Here is an 18,050-nt window from a genome sequence, read left to right as displayed (position 1 = left end):
GAAAGCGAGGGGCCTGCTTCAATGTGCAGCCTTGTTCTCTCCAAATTAAGTAATCTCTGCTGTAATGTTGGGCATTCTAAAGACAAATAACATCTTTGTTAAATAAATTATATTTATGACAAGAATCGTGGCAGAAGATACACAAACTTCATCTTATTTAAGCAATTTAATATAGATTCAATGTATTATGCTTTTACTCTGAAAGTCCTCCATTTCAAATGAAGTTGATATGTTAATATATTGTGCTTTCCTGTTAGGGTTATTTTGATAATTAATGCTGTGGTAACCCAGAGCTGTAGTTATCATCCTGTAATGCATTCAGCACGTGTGTACTTCCCAAAATGAGAAAACTTTGCGCTCACACAGTAAAAAAAAGTCTACTTGTGTCTGCTTGTATTTAAATAAACCCACTCAGATCAGTGTGTAACAGTATTAATAAGGAGCTCCGTGTTTTGGGTCTTCCAGCTGGGACGGTAGTTGTCGGAGTCTCCAGTCATGGCGGACCAAGAGGAGACTTTTGGCCTCCAAAACTCTCCTGGTGGCTCGGATTCAAGGGAAGTACAGAGCGATAATAAATCAGAGAAACAGAACGGGACCTCAAGCAAATCCCCGTCGTCGCAGACTACTTACATCCAGCAGGTCAGTATCAGTCGGCGCGTGTAGGCCTCACTCTCACTGCAGCTCTCACTGCAAACCGGGGTCACACATTTTCACTGTAAATGAATCGCCTGTTCATCCGAGTTTTACGTTTCTGCTTTGGATGTTAAAATCCACAAATATCTTAAAACGAGAGGAGAAAATGTCTTCTAATGGGATGTATCAATTTGTGCTGGTTTCCAAAATATATCTTTATACGTATATAAAACTTTTCTGGATCTTATAATTAAGTTGTACTTTGAATATAACTGAGTTGCCTAGGAAACCGACTAGAAAATGAATTAAAGCTAAGCAGTTTCGATAATTTAAGCCAATATTTTATGACTGAATATGAGTGTAAAATTTGGATAATCTGTGCAGGAGAATATGCGCATCCTCAGACACTGATGTGGCTCATTATATTGTATACGATCTGTAGTTTAAATGTGTGTGCTAAAGTCCAACAGGTTTAATACTGCAGAATCTGCAGAATGATTGAGTTCAGGCCGCAGCAAAGTTACTAAGTGGTTACACCGGCTTTACAGTGTAACTACATATCCTACGTTATTTATTGTTTAGACTTGAATGTACGGCAGCTCGGTGGTCCAAAGTTTAACGCATGTTTTTCATATGTATATATATTTATTTACGTTTTACAGTCATTCATTGTTTCATCTGTAGCAGCCGAGGACAGATGTTGTGAAAAACAACACTCTGTTTCACCAACACAGAAGGTCTCAAAACCATGTGCATGCTGGCACCTCTGCGTCAAATTTAAGCAGGCCCCTTTCACAGCAAAGCTACGAGCGCTGTGGACACTAAGATGTTTTATTTTGAAGGGAATGGAGGGAATAAAAGTCTACCTACACGAGAGGGAACTGTGGATGAAGTTTCACGAGGTGGGGACGGAGATGATCATCACCAAAGCCGGAAGGTAAGATGCCAAACTATATATTAAAAAACATTTATCATTATTATGACTGGAGAGCACTAATCACAGAAGAGGGTTTATTGACTGCACGTCTGCTTGTTGATAAGGCTCCTTGCGCCCTGTGTGAGGCCTGTTTGTGAGTTAAAAATGTAGACTATAAGCTTGTTTGGAACCTTTCTTTTCTCGCGTGGGGATTCGGAAATATACAGTGCGTGGAACCACAGAGAAAACACAGAGCATCTGGTGGACGCTTTAGCGCTCTGCAACACCGTGCACAGCCTACATTTTAGTCTGGGTGGCCCTGTTTGGGAAAATGCAAGACCATCGGCCAAGTCAGGCTGAGAGGAACTAATGGACACAACTGTCCTCCAGTGTAAAATACATTTGAGTTTGAGTTGTAACATTTCTTTATGTTCAGTTGTTGGAGCATGTGTTCTGTCATTTGCAATCACTGTATCTGCTCTGTGTGTGTGTGTGTGTGTGTGTGTGTGTGTGTGTGTGTGTGTGTGTGTGTATCTTGCGTGCCTTGCGTGAATGCAGACACTTCCTGCCTGCAACACTTTTGCATGCAACATGACACGCGGGTGACTGTACATGTGTCCCGCTGTCAGCTCCACGGTTGCCCTCTGACTGCATCCAGTCAAAATAAGGCGCGCCGGCTGAGCGTCAACTTGCATATATGCACGATGACCGGGGGCTGGTGTCTGCTCGTGGCAAATTGTGCCGGTGGGCTCACGCGCGGATTATAAATGGCGTCACATTTATAATTTAACGCAGCTACATTTCATTGTTGCTCCCCCAGTGCGGGCAGGAGGCAGTTGTTTTCTCACAGCTGCACAAAGTCTCCATTATATTCCCGTCAGTCATTTCACTCCTGTTTTTTTTTCCTATTGGCGTGAAATGATATTGCACAGCAACCCTCCTCGTCCTCAGCCCTTCCTTCTGACTCGCGAGACTACACAGTCGTACTCATATTATGTGTAATTTTTTCTGCTGTATGACAGATACCAAATATCCAAATGATTTACTAAACGGATTCTGCAAAGAAAAAAAACTGGCCCATACGGTGGAAAAACGTTTTATAATGCGCAGGTTTCACTCAGACCTAACGCCCTGCCCTGAAAATAGTCCTTACCTTTCCAAACCAAATATGGGCTTTTTTTAAAACCACCCCTCGTGAGCTGACTGTACGCGTTATAGTTAAAGTTTAGTTTAATTTAAGTTTAAGGTTTGGTTTAAGTTGAGCTTAGTTTAGTTCAGTTTGCAAACTGGAATTATTAAAATGTCACGAGCTTTATTCTGAAAACACACATTTGTTTTCATTCATAATTTCATAAAAGTGTGTTTGCACTCGCTAAACGTAATGGTAGAAATGGCCCAGAACTGGACGTGAATTCTGGTTATTTATTCTACAGAGCAGAAAAAACGGGAAAACACACCACACTCTATTTTTTGTTTGTGTGTGTGTGTAGCCTTCTTTTTCCACACTTTGACAGAAATATCATGTACCGCTATATAAACCATCTTTTGTACTTTTTAATTTTTTTTTTTTTACAGGCGAATGTTCCCCAGCTTCAAAGTGAAGGTCACGGGACTAAACCCCAAAACTAAATATATTCTCCTGATGGATGTTGTTCCTGCGGACGACCATCGATACAAATTCGCCGACAATAAATGGTATGTAAAATATGGTAATTTTAAAAAGAGAGAGAGAGAAACAAGTTTTTCTTTAATTTTACGCGCAGGTTATTCCATTATAATAGAGGTCATTGCGTTTGGGGGTCGCAGCTACTCTCTCTCTCTCTCTCTCTCTCTCTCTCTCTCTTTCTCTCTCTCTCTGGAGTTTACTCCAACAGGAAATCTTATATTGTTGTCCTGACGGACGAGAATCGGAAGTGAACGTATTCATTCCACGAGAATTATGAACTGTGTGTTTTCCAGCGGTTGCCAAGAAATGTAGTCAGCACAGAGAAAAAGTTTCTGCCGGAGCTAACTTCTCGGCGTTGAATGGATGTTTAATGGCTTTTCCTAAAGCTATACCGGTCTATATGCGCGTTGCAACAAGGCCCTCTTCTTCCTCACAGTGGAGCGTAAACATATTTATTTGGTGTCATGTCGATCTCTCTAACCTTAGTCAGGAATACCGTGTTTGGGTCAGTGCCTCTCAATGAGGAGATACTTAAAAAGGATAATCACATGCCAATACTGCCGATAATGACCTGTCCAAAGCCTGTCCTGGAACTAATTCTCCTCTTGATCTGACAGTGTTGGAAGACACTTTCTACCAGCTCTAATCTGACTACCGCCCTTCCAAAACGAGCATCTTAGAGTATTATATATATAACACACGACACTAATGTAGGTCACTTTATGGATGTATTTAATTCAGAGAAGCTCTAATATAAAGTCGTACACACCCTAGTGCCTTAAACGTTTAAGTAAAGTGCGTAAAGGATCATACTCTGCAGCATAATTAAGAGATTTACTTTCAACAGCCTTAGTGGTTGCTTACTGTGTGTATTTTATTTTATTATTATTTTTACAGTATTTTCATTTTAGAGCTACATGTGTTCATTTTATATTTATTCTTATAATTTTAATTCAATGCTGATATTCCTCCGCTCAATTTCAAACTTGTAATAATAGTACAATGGCTTACATATAATGGAAAATGTTGTCTAATTAACATTTTTGCTCCACGGACACGGTCCAGCTCTTCCAGTGTGTTAAAGCTTGCACCGTTGATAGTTGGCATATGGGTGTCAGCCCGAGGTGTTACAGTATGGCTATGTGTGTGTGTGTGTGTGTGTGGCTGTGATTCAGGTCCGTGACTGGGAAGGCAGAGCCTGCCATGCCGGGGAGGCTCTACGTTCACCCGGACTCTCCCGCCACTGGGGCGCACTGGATGAGGCAGCTCGTCTCCTTCCAGAAGCTGAAACTGACCAACAACCACCTGGACCCGTTCGGACACGTAGGTGCCTAGGCCTATATCATCTATATTGTTAGATCACATGTATGCGTGTGTGTGAGAGAGAGAGTGATAATAATGACCTGGCACAGCGTTGATCAAAGCGCTTTTTTCTTAGCATTGTCTGTTGCTCATCTATCTATATCTATATGATATCCTTAAAAAAAACTTTATTTTGAGTGTATTTGTTAAGACTTATGCCACTTATAAGCTGCTTATTTATACCTATTGCACCTTTTATTGTACCACCATCTAAAGATCTTTTTAAAAAAAAAAAAAAAAAAAAAAAAAACTGCACACTCCTACTTGTTTTTCTAAAAATTAAAAAACGTCATTTTGCATGATTAGGCAGCATTAAAGCTGAATGGTGTCTGTTAAATTTCCTTTAAAACATGAAGTTGTGTTTATTCACTGGAGACTTTCTGAATACACACACAGTACAGTCAGTGCTAAAACATAATTACACAAACCTATTTTGTTCATATTTTTTTGTTACATTCTTATAATTTTTTGCTGTTAAAATTTTTCATCTTTCAAACTTTCTCGTTTTTTCTCCAAATGGGATTTGTTGTTTCTGTTGTGGGATTTTGAGAGAGAGAGGGGATTGCTTTAGAAAATTTACAGACAGAAGAACACAGTTTATGGAGTTTTGTTGAAACTGTGGTTGATGGAGTTATAAGGAGGGAAAACATAGTTGATAGATTGTAAGTGTTCATATTCCAAAAACGCATCAAAAACATCTGTTTTTACATTTACTATCAGAAAGAGTCAAAAAGTCTTTAAATCTCAGCAAAACTAAGGGCTGATAAATCTCATAGATTAACCATGTTTTTTAGTGTCAGAAGAGGACAGAAAATGGAACTTGCAGCAAGATTAAATCAATCTTAAAAATGAATAATACCTTGAATGTCTTTTAAAAATGTCTTTAACGTCCTTAAACCTCATTTCTGAAAAATGAAACAAACCGTAATTTTTCCCCACATAGTTTTGTTTCAAAGAAAAAGCTAGGTGAATAAATTCCTTGGCAAAGTGATTTTTTTTTAAAAATATACACTTATGTTTGCCTTAATAATGTACAACAGACCTTATAAATGATCCTTTGGCCCTAATTTGCACACAGTAAAAGCAAAGGAACACAGTATTGTTCTAATGAGTCACCATTACTTTAAGCTGCTGTTTGGAGAGAACCCCATTTTCTAATATTGATTATGAAATCATCGTTTGAATTTAGACTCTTTTCATGCTGCCAGCGTTAAGAGTAAAGTCAGAATAACATGTTTGTTACAGCAGCCTGGAACCTCTTTTGGTACTTTTTGTTGCTGGGGTTTATTATAGCACCCCCTAGATGCATTAAAGTTGCAGACCTCCTGGAAGTCTGCTTTCATAAGTAAAGGGCAGCAGTTGGGCACTTTTTTAGCAAAAAGGAAAGAGGCAATTGCACCCCTCCCCGGCACCTCCACCCCCACCACCCCTCGCCCCCACCCTTACCAGCGAGGCACTGCATGGTACCCATTTCCTAACTTTAACTCCTCATTATTCTGAACTCAGTATCTGGCCCCAGGCTTTTGTGATTCCTGTCTTACCCAAAACAGAAAACACAGAAAACATCACCTACTTCATCAACATGTTTCCAGTCTACAAATGAGCCTGTTGGCGGCAGATTTTCATAAAATTTTGAGTTGATGGGCACAGTGAGGCCTAATTAGATGTCTTGTTGTAGAAACGCAATAGTCACACAATTAGCTTTCTGACTAACAGGCACAGTCGTTAAAGGAAAAAAACAAAAACAGTTATGGTTGGCTTAAGGCACATCAATAGCAGCCCTGTTTTCAAGGACAGAGGTTAAACATAAGCAAGTGAATTAAGTCGAAGTTATTAAGAGTGTTCAGCTAATGTTAATTAGAAGAGTAAAACTGAATAAGGTATAACAGGGATAAGAAAAAGGTCGTTTATTTAGGTTGTTTTCTGTAAATATGTCATTAAGAGGCTAAAACTTAGAAATAAGACTTTTAAGACGTTTTCATTCTATGTTACAGTAATTAAATATTTATTTCAGTTATTATGCTCACCGGACAGATGAACAGTTATTTACATAGGCTACAGGTAGTGTCAGTTCTTTTACACACATTTGTGTCATTGGTTCTAGTTTGACACTGAATATAAAATGAGACTGCATCCAAGTATTCACAGTTACCAAAGCAAAAAATACATATGTACTCTTGGACACACACACACACACACACACACAATCACTATCTATCGACCTGGCACCTAAAGTGATTGTTGCCTTGCCAAAGCCCAGCTGGTGAAATGAAATTGGAGCGCGGTTGGAATGTGTGCAGCGTTGTAAATTTTGGGTTAAAGTGCATTTTTGATTGGCTGCAGTGGTTCCCGGCTCGCCCCTTCTCTTTTTTTTTCTTTTCTTTTTTTTTTGTGCTGGGAGACAACACCATGGGATTCATAAATGAAATGCTGGTGGTCAGCCAGAAATCGGCTCCATCAGTCTGTTGGTCCAGCTGGTTGAAATAACTTGTAGATGATTTATAATTACAAGCAGAGAGACATGAGACCAAAACATATTGCTGATGTAGATTGGAACGGTTCAGGATGGGGGCCTATAGAGCAGACGTTTTTCTCTCGAAATGTCTGGTAATTAGGCACACGTCAGCGGACTGAGCAGGGCCGAGCTCACAGTCTAATAGGAAACAAAGGAAGCTGAGCCTCATAGGGCCTGACTATTTATACATAGGGTTAGTTGTGCAAACTTTGTTTTTGTTTTAATTCAAATTAATCATATTCAAGCAGGTGTGCAACACAGTCTTCTAAAAAATTACTTTCAACTATTATACCTCTAATTTACTGTAGCAAATGCATTTAGTAATAAACAGAAAAGAAAATGCTGCAGATTATATTAACCTTCAATAACATAATAGTTTTAATGGTATTTTGTTTTTTTGTTTTGTTTTTTTACTTATTTTTTAAGTTGTATTTTATTGATATTTCCATGGAGAGAGAGTGCGTTGACATGGGCAACACATTGCGCGCATCTTGGATGTATCTCTGCTCAAAACAACAAAACACAGAAGGATGTTTAAATGACGTGTAATGTGTCATATCTCATAAGCACATCATGAATATGTTGTCAGTCTTTGCCAGTATAATGCATTTTGGTCATATCTTAGTCTTAAGGTAAAGGTCAGTCTCTCTATACAGTTGATTTCAATGACAACTGTAGTCTGGTTGAGGAGGTTTGAATGTGGTTTGTTATGGATTTAAGGAAAATGCACATTAAAAATACCACAGCAGTTCTGGAAAGTAACATTTAAGTACATTTACTGCTGTACCTAAGTACAAATTTGAGCCATTTGCATTTATTTAGTATTTTCATTTTATGCTACTAATTAGCTAGTTTTTTACTCCACCGCATTACATACAGAAATATTGTACTTTTCAACCCACTACATTTATTTGTTATCTGTAGGGACTGTTATAGTTACTTTGCACTTTGTAATCTATAAAAGTGGTGTTCAGCTTATAAAAGATGTGTTTCTCTCAGTTAAATTACCCAAAAGCGTGGTTTAAATGCGTTTCATCTTAAAATCCTGCTTACAGTTTAATGCATTACTACTACTAATAATAATAATACAATAGTTCAATATTTATAAGATAACACTCTGGAAGGGGAAACTCTGCTTCATGAGTATAATACTTGAATGTATTTTGCTGTCATTACATCTGTACTTCTACATGAGTAAAACTCTGAACGCAGAACTTTTACATGCAACAATCTTTCTGAATACTTCTTACACCACTACAGTACAGTAACTTTATGTTCTTCCTAAAAATCCTTTGTTTTCGTCTCAGGTTTCATACCAAGCTGCAGTTTTTTCGCTTTGATCTCCCTCTCAACTCTAAGAATATTTCTCAGTGTTATTCAACCCCCCACCCCACCCCTCCTCCACCCCTCTTCAGTTCGCTCCTGCACTCGTCTCCCTGTCTTCCCACACATGTTTTGGCCAGGAGGGCGGAGTGTGAGGATCGCACTGTTTATATTTGAATGGCAGTGTGCGATGAGCAATAGATGATGGTGTACAAAGCCTGCTAATCCCGAGGCTCGGGGAAACTCTCTGATGTGGCGGCACTTGAAAGCAGAGGGCAGCAGCACGAGACCCAAAGTGATCCCTCACTATCATTAAATACTATCATCCAGAGGCTGGGGGGAGGGGGGGCAAGCAGAGATACTGAGACCCAGGCAGGGCAGCGGCTGGGCTGGGGAGACGAGGCGTGTGCTGGGGTCCCAGTGGGTGGTCCACAGCTACACCCCTATCCTAACAGCCCCACCCCACCCACCCCCACACACACACACCAAACTAACACACATAACTGGACTATGGGAACCCACAGTCAGCGGACTGTGCTGTTTTCCAGGGTTGAAATGTACACTTAAAAATTTCCAAGCAATGTGTCTCAGTGGCAGACATTTTTAGCTTCTAAAACCACGCAGTGTGGTGAATGCTGTGTTTGCATCGATGGGCTTGTTGTTGTGGTTTGTGCCAATCCTGGACATATCTCTGCAGACCTCAAATAAGCCAGTAATGAATGCATGCATGGGAAACTTGTTTTGTTTAACCTACTTTTTCTCTGCACTGTGTTCAGATTGGAAGAGAATGGGAGCGCTGCTAGTTGGGACATGTGGTTTGGACGATAGTTTTCAGTTAGTGACACAACTTTACAACACAGGAACCAATGCAATCCTACACTGAAATATGAACATTCCGACAAATTTAGCGGGAATACAGCAACGAGATTCCACTTTTCTCAGTCTAGGACTATTAAAACTATTATCAACTCAGATGCAAGTATGCAGCCCTAAAAGCCTTTTCCTGCAAATAGTTTCATTCATGGTAGATTGTAAAATTTGGAAACTCAGCAAATCCTGAGTGATGTGCAGGATTCTGCACAGGGTCAATAACTTAATACAATAAACCAGAAGGTGCATAGCAGGCAGTTGAAACACATTTTTACCCAGTTTCTGCCCATTACAAAAACCTACTGCACCATGAAATGAGATCAAGTTCAACTGGAAATGAATAATGAATGACTATTGTATCATCTGTGTAGGGCCTCTACGGTTCACTCGGCTCTAAGAAAAGACTTGGGGTAGTACTGCAGGATGCCCCCACAGGTACTGGAGGTCAGGGCGATCCCTTGTCTCTTCTCATGCTGGCAGTGAAAGGCAGGTACAAAAACAACCTCTGAGATAACAGATAGGAGGAATGCCTACGGGACAGAAAGGTGGGGGAGTGGGGGGTGGAAAAAGGAGGGGGGTTGAGTGGTGATGAGGGGATTTTAGAGGAGGGGAAGAAAAAAAGACAAAAAGCCCTGGGTTTTTTTTAATCTTTAAATGTAAGTGGATCTAGTGAAAATAAAAACCATTAGATTTCTTCGAGGTCGATGACCGTGACCCCCCCGTTCTGTCAAAACAATTAGACTTAAGACCCACGGATGAGAGGGCCTCAAAAGAGAAGTTCAAGGCTCAAGTTCAGCTGTGTGGACCGCGTCTTAATGTCGCCAAGCTAGCCGCTGGTAGTAGTCATCACTTAACACAAACTGGGTTAGTCAGGTTAGAGGGGCAACAAGAGAGAGGACATGCTCATGTCAGTGTGTTACTCCTCCAGGATCACTCATCCACTCTGTATGGTTGTTACCATGGGAACAGTACTGTAATAATTGAGGAATTAGTCCTAGGCCTAATGAGTTTGCATAACAAGTTTCAGTTTTCAGGCTGAATGCAGAAATAATCAGAGCTTTATTTCTTTAAATGAGAGGAAAGGTTTATATGAGAAGGCCCTCTACAAAAACAGAAGACCACTGCACATGGCCCAATTTTATTTGAAATATTTATGAAACAATAAAACTTTCATTACCTGCAATAAATGTTTTAACTTTGGTTAAATGTGTAATTTGTTCCAAAAAAACAGTATAGTTATGCAGTCTTTGATTGGAAACAAATCAACATAATTTGATTTACTGAAGCTCTGTGAGATTAATGGATTACATTAGTTGAGGCTAAATAGCTGCCAAGCCTGGTTTTTTGTTTGTTTGGGGGGTTTTTTTGCCTCTAGTGCTTGAACTTATGCAACAACAAAAAGCCAATAAAAAATTCTCACTTTTCTGCAATGAATGACTCACCTCCTTTTATCTTTGTGAAGCATATTTTTATTATGCTCATCCATGTCTTGTACATGTTTGCATTTCACTTTGGTGCTTGTTAAAGTGCTGGAACTGAGCACCTAAATGTATGAGAGCACTCTTAGCCTAAAGCATTTGTATCAATGTGTGTAGACAGAAATGCAAATGCAGAAGGGGAACACATGAGCAGCAGAAACCAAACTAATAAAACACCAGGAATAGTTATGGTCAAAATAAGGATTTAAGGGGATATTTAAGGGTTTTTTTGCATTACACACTTAAACTACTCCAAAACGTTTTTAAAGCAACTGGACCTCACCTTTTATTTTATTTTATGTATTTATTTATTTAACTCCAAAAAGCTCCGGGGAAAAAAGTTAGTGTGTGCAGCTAATTCTGTCACTGTTGCAAGTTGTATTTTTTAACTTTCCTTTGATAACATGAAATCAAGTATCTTAACACTAAGCTCCACGTTTTCCTTCATGTAGATCATCTTAAATTCGATGCACAAGTATCAGCCCAGGATCCACATTGTGAAGGCGGATGAGAACAACGGCTTTGGCTCCAAAAACACGGCCTTCTGCACTCACGTCTTCCCCGAGACAGCCTTTATTGCGGTTACATCCTATCAGAACCATAAGGTAAGTCCTTTACTTTCTGCTCTTGGATTTTGTTTTTGGTATTTTACTGCAGTCTCTGACATAATAAACGGGCTACTTTGAGTACAAGGCGTATTTTATGAGGCGATTTCATTTTAACAATGTTTCACACAAGGCAAAGGGAAAAGGCAGCAGGAATGCGAACAGGTTTGAAAACAGGCCTTTACAAATACAGATTATATGGAGGTCTAAGTTTTCCTTCAAATAATAAAAATAAAACGATTAATAATGTCACTCATACAAGACTCCGTTTGAATTTTGCCCATGTTGTGTGTGTGTGGCGCTCCTGACGGCAAACAGCCTGGTAAAGAAAGCCACGGTTCCCTGTGTGGTTAAAGTAAAGCCTTGTCACTGTCAGCTGAAAATCTGATATCACGTTGAGCCACTGACAGACGAGGGAAAGCTGCAGATACCCCGACTAGACGACGTCTGACCTCAAGAGACTTTTTCCAAGATGCAGGCCTACAGCGCTTTGTAGAGTTAGACAAGCTACAGATAAACAGATAAGCTACTCCTCTGGCCTTCAAATAATAATAATCATTAGAATAAAAATATTAATAATGTCTTATTTTATGAGTCTACACACTCTTAATTAGTTTGAGCCAATTATTATCTTTAAATGTTTTCTCCTTTTAGTCAGTTTCATAGTGACAGAAAAATAGGGGGGATTATATTAATTTGATCACCAGATTACTGGATTGTCTCTATTATTAATTTACTTTATTTATCAAAACAGCCCTTTGTGTTTTGGTCACAAATGCGCAACATAAAACTGCAGGTTACATAAAATATATAAAAATAAAACGGCAGGATGATATATATGTATATATATGTTCCCATCTATAATCTATAATTATAAATATAGAATAGAATTAATACAATATATAGTTATTTAAAAATTCGTCTTCTTTCGTTTTGATTTTTGTTGAGTTTTGTTTTTAGTTTTCTCTCTGTCAGTTGACGGTGCAGAAACCTGTAACGTTAATGAAAAGTAAATAAAACTTGTTTCGCTGTTGCTGCTTATTCGCGTGTGTAAAAGCCGAAATCCTGAAAGATTTTCTTATTTTTCTCCACACAATAATGTAGAAAAATGTTAGCCCATAATAACATTAAATTAAAGTTAAATGTATGTGTGATTTGTCGAGGCCGTGCAGCCTCACAGTTGTTTACCACTTGAGTTTGACTTGAAATTAAACTCAGTATTTGCTCTGTCCAAATTCTTTTGGGGAGCGGGGGTGGAGGGGGAGGAAAACATCTCGGGATTACAGCTATCTATAAACAGCGTCTGTTTAACATCATTTTACCATCTAGGCCTATATGTTTTTAGTTTGGGGAATATGGGAGAGAGGGGTGAAAGCTCGTAATGTCTCCGCAGCCAATCCCAAGGCTCCGCTCTTCTGGGAACAGGAAGCACAAATGACTGACATTCTGTAGAAACCATTCATTATTTTTCAAACATGTTGGGGGGAGGGGGGGGGGGGGGTGAGATCGTAACCCCGGGGCTAATTATTGGGGCTTTTTCCAGACCTGCAGAAAAACAAGTATTTCTGATTTCCAGGCGCGTTACCACAACTGTCTAATCAAACACTCTTAACATCTGCTGAAGCAATATGTGCTGCAGGCATGTGTCCAATTCACCTGTTAGCTAATGAAAATGCCCAGACTCTCTGGTTTCACGTCTCTCCTGTCACAGCTGTAATTAAAACATTTTTCCAAACTGCTATGTTTTCTTAAATAATATGTTTCCCTCAGAGGAAAAACAACTCTCTATATCTTAAATTCAAGTTACATTTAATAAATGTTATTTTAAGTGCTTCACTTCTTTAAGCTAAAATAGCTCACAGCATCTGGAAATATGTTTATATAGGCCTCAGTTATTTTAATTAGCATAGTTTGGACACTGAAAACTGTGCAGTCTTTGAAGCTGTGAATGAATTTTTGCCCAATTGTCTTGAGTCTACTCCCAAAATTATTTTTAACGGTATTCATATTCTTTGCCCTGATTATTTCCATCCACTGAGCCCACTCAGTAGGAGAACTCACATGTGTTTAGCAAAGTATATTATTTTCTTTCTCTGTAAACTGAACTCAGGCTATCACTTTGGAATGGGTAATTATTTGTCTAGCTGTATTTCTTCTTGGAACGACTGCAGAGGGTCAAGAGAGTGACAGAACTCCTAAAAACCTAAAAAGAAAGATGAAACAATATGTAAATGCTCTGCCAGGCTGCACATATTATTAACAAGAAGCTAGCGAAGTGTCACACGAGAGATTTTACAAGGTTTGGTGAAAGTGTCAGCCAGCGTGCAGACAAGAAAAAAAAAAACCTCCAGTCTTGTCAGGAAGCTGGGAAGCGCGCGAGAGCTGCCAACTAATTACCTGCCAGAAACCACTGCTCATGAGAGGGATATCCCTGGATTGTGTTTAACCCTCTTTGGGATTCACTCACTGTTTTCAGAGGTGGGCTCTCAAAACAAATCCTGCACTTTTGTTGTTCGATACTGACAAAGACATTTTTCTACAATAAATCACAGTAATTTGCATCTGTCAAGCCACGGGCCAACTACTTGCTAAGCCAGAGACCATCAAATGTAACATTATAAATTATGCAATGAAAATATGTCTGTTTGAGACATGCTTTTATTGAATTGTTTAGCTTAGGATCCCTAAAAGCATCTTGGGTTTCTGGAAATGTGATCTATTATTTCATTCTCTTGGGTGACTCGTAAGCAGTTGGATGCATCCAAAAAAGCTTCAAAACTGCAGCTCCACAAAAACATGTTGTAATACTGTCATCATATAAGCCTCAAGCTGAGGACGACTTGCCCATTGTGAAAGTCTTAATATATACTGAAATGTTGCTTTTAAACAGCTGCCTTTTTTGGACAAAAATATTACTACAAGTGTCCACTTTTAGTGGAACTATACAGCTTTTTAAAATACAATGTGGCTGAAGATTTTATAATGATGGTTTTTATGGCTCAGTTTAATGTTAAGTGTGTTTGCTGTTTCAGATAACCCAGCTGAAGATCGAGAACAACCCTTTTGCAAAAGGTTTTCGTGGCAGCGATGACATGGAACTGCACCGGATGTCCAGAATGCAGAGGTAGCTATAGTTTTTGAAATGGGCCTCCTATTAACTCTGGAGTATGGGCATATCTATATACTATTCGTAATCCAATTTCTTTAATTGATCCTGGGCTCTGATTCATGGAAATGCTGACACGAGCCCAATGATGTCAAATGAGTAGATAAATGTTACCGCAATTAGGCAGGCATTGCTGACATCCTGGTCACACTGTCACTTAACAAGCCCCACTTTAATCCTTCAATCACCCCAGTGCAAGCCAGTTGTGAGTGTTATTTTCAGTGATGTAAGTGTAGTTCTTGATCTACAGCCAGTTTTCATGCTGAAGACTTTTATGGCTGATCTGGCAGAACCTCTGAAACACAACTGCAACATCTCCCTTCCACACAGCTCCTTTTTTTTTTGGTACCAGGATGTTCCAACTGCATATGTGTCTGCTATGTGTGTCTGTGTGTGTGTGCGTGCATGCACGTGTATGTGTGCTGAACTGGTGGTATCGCTCGGACCAGCAGCCAAAGGCAGTACATGACCACATTGCTTTCTCTCGCTCTATTATTCAGTCCAGATGAGGGATGGAGTCCATACTGCCGTGGAAAACACTTTTTCAAAGGACAAAATCTGGTTTTGAAACCCAAAAGCCCACCCACCCACCCACCCCCACTCTGGGCAGCCTATACAGACGTTGTGTGTATTCAAATGCTGAAATCCCAAATCATGCAAAAACTGGAAAAGCTGCTTGGTGTTTCCACAAGGTGCTAAAATTCTGCTTCCTTCCCATAACCTTCACTCTGAGCCACAGCATAAAGGTCTTTTGTAATTAAGCATTTCAGATTAATGTCATGATTTATGCTGCAGAGAAAAATCCCTCTGCAGCAGTTAGATTTCTATTTTAAAAAATCGTGGACTTGATTGTATCAGACACACGTTAAGTTACTTTAAGTAGGTGCGTGCCACAAGATAATACGACATTTTAAGAGAAGTGTATTTCACCTATCAAAACTTGCAAATATATAGAGCTTGGTCAGAGTCCAAACCACACTATCAATCTCACATGCCATTGTCCAATCCTGCCAAGTACAGTAAGCTATGCACGTCTGCTCTTGGTTACAATTTTGAAGGGAGGGCTTATTGCAAAACCAGGTCACTGTTTCAACTGAAGCGATCCCTGAAATCAAAGAAGCAAAAGTAGCAAAATGATCTATTGACGGATCCTGTGGATTAATGGGAGTGAAATACACACTGGTATTTTGACTGGAAAGGGTTTTCCCCAAAGGCAGCGTCTCTCTGTGTGTCCTGAGGTTGTGCAATTCACTCATGGTGAATGTTGCTGGCTTTGAGAACAGATTTTCAAATTTAAGGAAATGTAAAGGCTAAAACTCCTAGTTTTGTTATTTTTGTATTAATCTGTTCAGTTGCAGATAATTACCAGCAACTGTAACTGTGTGTGTGTGTGTGTGTGTGTGTGTGTGTATCTGTGCATAGTACCAAGGAGTATCCAGTAGTGCCTCGCAGTACAGTGCGACAGAGGGTGGGCTCCAGCCAGAGCCCGTTTAGCGGAGAGGTCCAGGGCATGGGCACCCCGAGCACCCTGAGCTCCCAGTACTCCCAGTGCGAGAACGGGGTCACGAGCACCTCGCAGGACATGCTGCCTCAGTCGGGCTCCTACCCGCTGCCGCATGAGCACAGCCAGGAGTACCACTGCATCAAGAGGAAGGGTAGGAGATTGTACTTTAAAAGGGTCTTTACAGCAGCCAGTATCCATATCTATCACTATCAATTCCCTGTGTTTGAATGTTTTTTATGTTTAGATTATTACCACTATCATGTAGATTTTATACAAAATTATACTTAACGTTTGTTTATTTTTCAGAAACAGGACCACAGTAATCAAAATTAATTAAAATGTCATTGCATCTGAATTTGCCAAATGACAATTTACATCTGTGGTCTGACAGTTTCTTGTATGCTACCACAAACTTCAGTCAAATACAAAATAAATAAGGTAATAAATCAGTATACACTAAGTATATAATACGTGCATAAAAGGGACAATAATAACAATAAAAGCAAAAAATATACTCAAAGTATGTAAATGTACATTTTATAATGTGTACATTTGTTTGTACGATTGTCATTTAAGTAGTGGCAGAAGAGTGGAGATGAATCTTGTTTTTGTTGTCATTAAAGTTAGGTTAAAAGACAATGTTCCAAATAAGTTTGTCAAACAGCATTTTTTACTTAACATAACTGACAGATGATAATTGAGTAATACATTCTTTAACTCTCATTCTATCTGCAGTGGAGGATGACTGTCACTCAGGTGAGCACAGCTATAAGAAAGCCTACCTGGAGAGCTCATCCAGTGAGGAGGACCATTACTACCGTCCTGTTGGTTACGCCCAGAGCCTCGGCCTGGCCAGTGGGCCCTACCGCAGTGAATCCAGCCAGCGGCAGGCCTGCATGTATGCCAGCGCATCGCAGGGTGCTGAGCCTGTTCCCAGTTTGGAGGACATCAGCTGCAACACCTGGGCCAGCGTGTCACCCTATGGGAGCTGCTCCGTCACCACCATGCAGCCGATGGAGCGGCTGCCCTACCAGCACTTCTCCGCTCACTTCACCTCAGGGTCTCTGGTGTCCAGGCTCGGCGGGGTCGGGGGCCACGCCTCGCCACAGCTGGGCGACGGCCACCATGCAGCCATGTACCAGAGCTCCATGACCCACCAGACTCTGGGCCGCCAGTGCAGTCCTGGGGCTGGGATACAGTCACCAACAGCCAGCCTACAGGGAAACGAGTACCTCTATACACATGGCATCCCACGTACATTATCGCCACACCAGTACCACACTGTACATAGTGTCAGCATCATGCCAGAGTGGAATGAGAACAGCTAAAAGAGCTTTTTTTCACCCTCAACAGGTGAAAATATTAAAAGGAAAAAACTAAAAAGGACCAAAATAAGGCAGGGTTTAGATGAATTTATATTTATATTTTTAGAGATGCTGTTCATCTTAATGAAATCGGTGTTGGTTCACTGACAACAGTGGATATTTGTGAGATGGTGTTGACTAGGAGAGAAGGCATCTGATCACTTAACTTGTTGTGATAGCATCTGCACTTATGAGAAAATAACATAAGCATGAACCAAGAGGAGCTGGACCAGAAGTTTCGCAAAGACTGCTCAAGTGCAGACAAAGAGAACACAGTGGAAATGCAGACACTGATCAGAAGAAGAGAAATGCTTCCGATGCTTTCCCACCAATCCCCTGGTTGATTGTGTCTTCGTGCAGTGGTGTTTTTTTTTGGATGTCAGTGTTTCAGAGACAAGGGAATATGTTTTCATTATTTTTTTGGTACAAAACTCTTTTTTTGTACTCATGTCCCAAATTCATGTAAAAAAAAAAAGAAAAAAAAAAAAAAAAAGGACGCTGTCTTTTGTCACATTAGTCTGAGTTCTCATTTTATTTTAAGTTTTTATAGTTAACAACTTACTTTGTAGTAAAATTGCTATAAGTTTTTAAAAATTGAATAAGCAAATGGGAGCTTTTGTTGTGGCTCTTTGGTGAATTTGCTTGCTC

General features: G+C 39.9%; 1 protein-coding gene across 1 annotated transcript; it reads left to right on the top strand.

Annotated features, from left to right (window-relative positions):
* Window positions 1-495: 495 nt before the first annotated feature.
* On the top strand, window positions 496-17,815 carry tbx5a (T-box transcription factor 5a). The gene is made up of 8 exons (XM_018685196.1): window positions 496-639; window positions 1,476-1,570; window positions 3,125-3,244; window positions 4,391-4,538; window positions 11,216-11,368; window positions 14,401-14,492; window positions 15,957-16,189; window positions 16,774-17,815. The coding sequence occupies exons 1-8, from the start codon at window positions 496-498 to the stop codon at window positions 17,364-17,366; spliced, it is 1,578 nt and encodes a 525-aa protein (XP_018540712.1). The 3' UTR covers window positions 17,367-17,815.
* Window positions 17,816-18,050: the final 235 nt, after the last annotated feature.

This window comes from Lates calcarifer, linkage group LG9 (assembly GCF_001640805.2).
Source record: "Lates calcarifer isolate ASB-BC8 linkage group LG9, TLL_Latcal_v3, whole genome shotgun sequence".
Taxonomy (NCBI): Eukaryota; Metazoa; Chordata; class Actinopteri; family Centropomidae; genus Lates; species Lates calcarifer.
The sequence above is the reverse complement of the archived record's forward strand: the minus strand, read 5'-3'. Positions and strand labels throughout refer to the sequence as shown.

Coding starts and splice junctions, on each gene's coding strand:
- tbx5a (XM_018685196.1), top strand. CDS start 496: ATGGCGGACCAAGAGGAGACTTTTGGCCTCCAAAACTCTCCTGGTGGC. Junction 640..1,475: donor AGACTACTTACATCCAGCAG/GTCAGTATCAGT, acceptor TTTATTTTGAAG/GGAATGGAGGGAATAAAAGT. Junction 1,571..3,124: donor ATCATCACCAAAGCCGGAAG/GTAAGATGCCAA, acceptor TTTTTTTTACAG/GCGAATGTTCCCCAGCTTCA.